The 2,223-nt window shown below is 39.5% G+C and overlaps 1 protein-coding gene across 1 annotated transcript in view; it reads right to left on the bottom strand.

The window, feature by feature from the left end:
- The window catches only part of CUNH7orf31 (chromosome unknown C7orf31 homolog), a 35,538-nt gene that overhangs the window by 16,558 nt on the left and 16,757 nt on the right, over nucleotides 1-2,223 (bottom strand). Inside the window, exon 3 of the mRNA XM_018573376.1 lies at nucleotides 757-828. Within this exon, the coding sequence (XP_018428878.1) occupies nucleotides 757-828 (72 nt within the window). The remainder of the gene's footprint in view (nucleotides 1-756; nucleotides 829-2,223) is intronic.

The following is a 2,223-nucleotide window of genomic DNA, read 5'->3' as shown; positions in this document are numbered from 1 at the left end:
AGTGGGTGTAAAAGGGTGCAAAGTGGGGGGATGAAAGAGGGGGGGGGGGGGGTTGTAGACACAGTGAGTGGTTGGAGAAGGGGAGCTACAGCCACAGTAGATGCTGAGAGAAATATAGGTGCAATGTGATGGGTAGTGAGAGAAGGGGTGATGCAGGCACAATGGGTGGTGAGAGAAGGTGATTCCAGGTGTGGTGAGTGCTGAAAGAAGGAGGGTTGCAGGTGCAATGGATTCTATAAATCGGCCAAACGGTGATTGCATTCTATCAGATGCATTCACTTCTCTGGTATTCAGACAGCTGTGGGTGCTGCGGCTGTCTGAATACAATAGCAGAGGAATCTATTTATCTCCTTTAATTCAGCCTGCAGATTGAATTTAAAAAAATCCATGTGTGTATGGCTAGGCTAAGTAAAGAACCTTTTTACAGTAAAATGCTGTCAAAATCAGCTTTCCAAACCTGGTGGCTTTTAAATAGTTTTGCCTCAAGAAAAATACAGGTTACACCTGGGACTGCAATGCATCTACTTTAGCTTTATGATGATCAGCAGTCGACTTGCTGTATTCAATACCATTATGGTAATAATGATGCAAACTTTGAAACTGCTAATTGAAGTCCCAAATAAGAATAAAAGTTAGAGTGTGGGGGATGATTATGACCCCTTTGTAAATAGGTGCACAGTCTGTCCTGCTTCCCCTCATTGGGTGCTGCTCATTCCTGTTGTGATCCATATTACTTACAGACTATTTTTTACTTACAGATCATCACTTTCACGAACTGCGCTTTTCTTCAGCTTTGTCGAGTCATAGTACTGCGGTATCGAGAGACCACTGAACAACAACAGAGACAGTCAGAGAATTACATACTATGTGATAGCTTTATTTTTATTTAACACATCTAGAAAATACATCTGTTTTCTAAACAAAGACTATTTTGAAAGGATGTGACAGATGTGCACAGCATACAGTAAAGAGTAAAATATATGGATAAAGTGGAAATCAAGGTGCAGGAATAAAGACACGCAGTAGTTCAGTGGAGGAATCCTCAGTATATACATCAAAAACTTTCAGTTCTAAAAATGAATTGTGACAGTACAATAAAATTGTCTTCTAAAATCAGATCACATGACCCTGCTTTCCCACTTCATATTTCAAAAGTTGCAGTGTAGGAGGAGGGGTCACTGCAGAGTCTATGTACCAGGTGATGTAGCCCCATGATATTGGGAAGAGATTTGCCACTAACATCTGCTCAATGAGTAAAACATCTATGTACAAGGGTAGAGGCGGAGAGACAGTGAGGTCGCTGGAGGGTTCTACCACCAGTGCACACCTTGAGCTAAGGTGAAAAAACTGTGGCCATACCAACACTACAGTCCTTAGAAACTCTAACCCATATTGGAAAATTTCTTTTGTGTCTATAATATCAAGAATTCTGACTTCAGAGTAAGAATGTAAAATGGAAAACACATTGATTAGAACTTCTGCAGATAACAATAACACTTGTCTAAACTTCTACTTTTATGTTTCTTTGGAATTGTCTTTCAGCGTTGACAGCACTTGCACTGTACTATTCCCAATATGTAACATCCACATCCACTGGCATTAAAAACGTGTATAAAAAGGCTTGCAGTTCTTAGGATTGAAAGAGTCCTAAAAGCTTTGAAGGAGCGGTCCTTTTATCTGCACAGAGCACCAGAGCTGCCATTCTCCCATTTATTTATTGATATGCGTGATTCACACAAGGTGCGTCATTCCCCAAATCCAGATGAAGCACTTTATGATTCTTATCAGCCAGGAGAACCTATAAGATTAGAATAAGACAGTAACTAAAGTCGATTATGTTACCCTGCTGCTTTCAGCTATAACTGGACTCCTGTATCTGCAACTAGACTATATCATGCACAAGTGTATAAGCCATTACAGAAATCTGCACTTATTTGGTTTTGATGTTTGCTGTGTTGAATACAACACATTTTCGTACTCTGACTTGTCTCTGATCTAATTGGAATAATGCTAACCGTGCACTATACAATCTGATTGTACAATCTCCTTTAGATATACCAGCAACTATGTAGTGCAAGAAACTACCTGGATTGGTACAATTGAAATGGATTTTTGGTAAAACTAAATTGTACAGTGGACGGTAAGCTTAAGTAAACAGCATAGTTGTAATCCTACTATGAGACTGTAGTTGATGTTGCAAAACAGTAACGTTGAAAAATATAG

This window comes from Nanorana parkeri, unplaced genomic scaffold (assembly GCF_000935625.1).
Source record: "Nanorana parkeri isolate BGI_ZX_2015 unplaced genomic scaffold, ASM93562v1 scaffold4, whole genome shotgun sequence".
Classification (NCBI taxonomy): domain Eukaryota; kingdom Metazoa; phylum Chordata; class Amphibia; order Anura; family Dicroglossidae; genus Nanorana; species Nanorana parkeri.
Note: the sequence above shows the minus strand (reverse complement) of the source record. Positions and strands in the feature narration are given on the sequence as shown.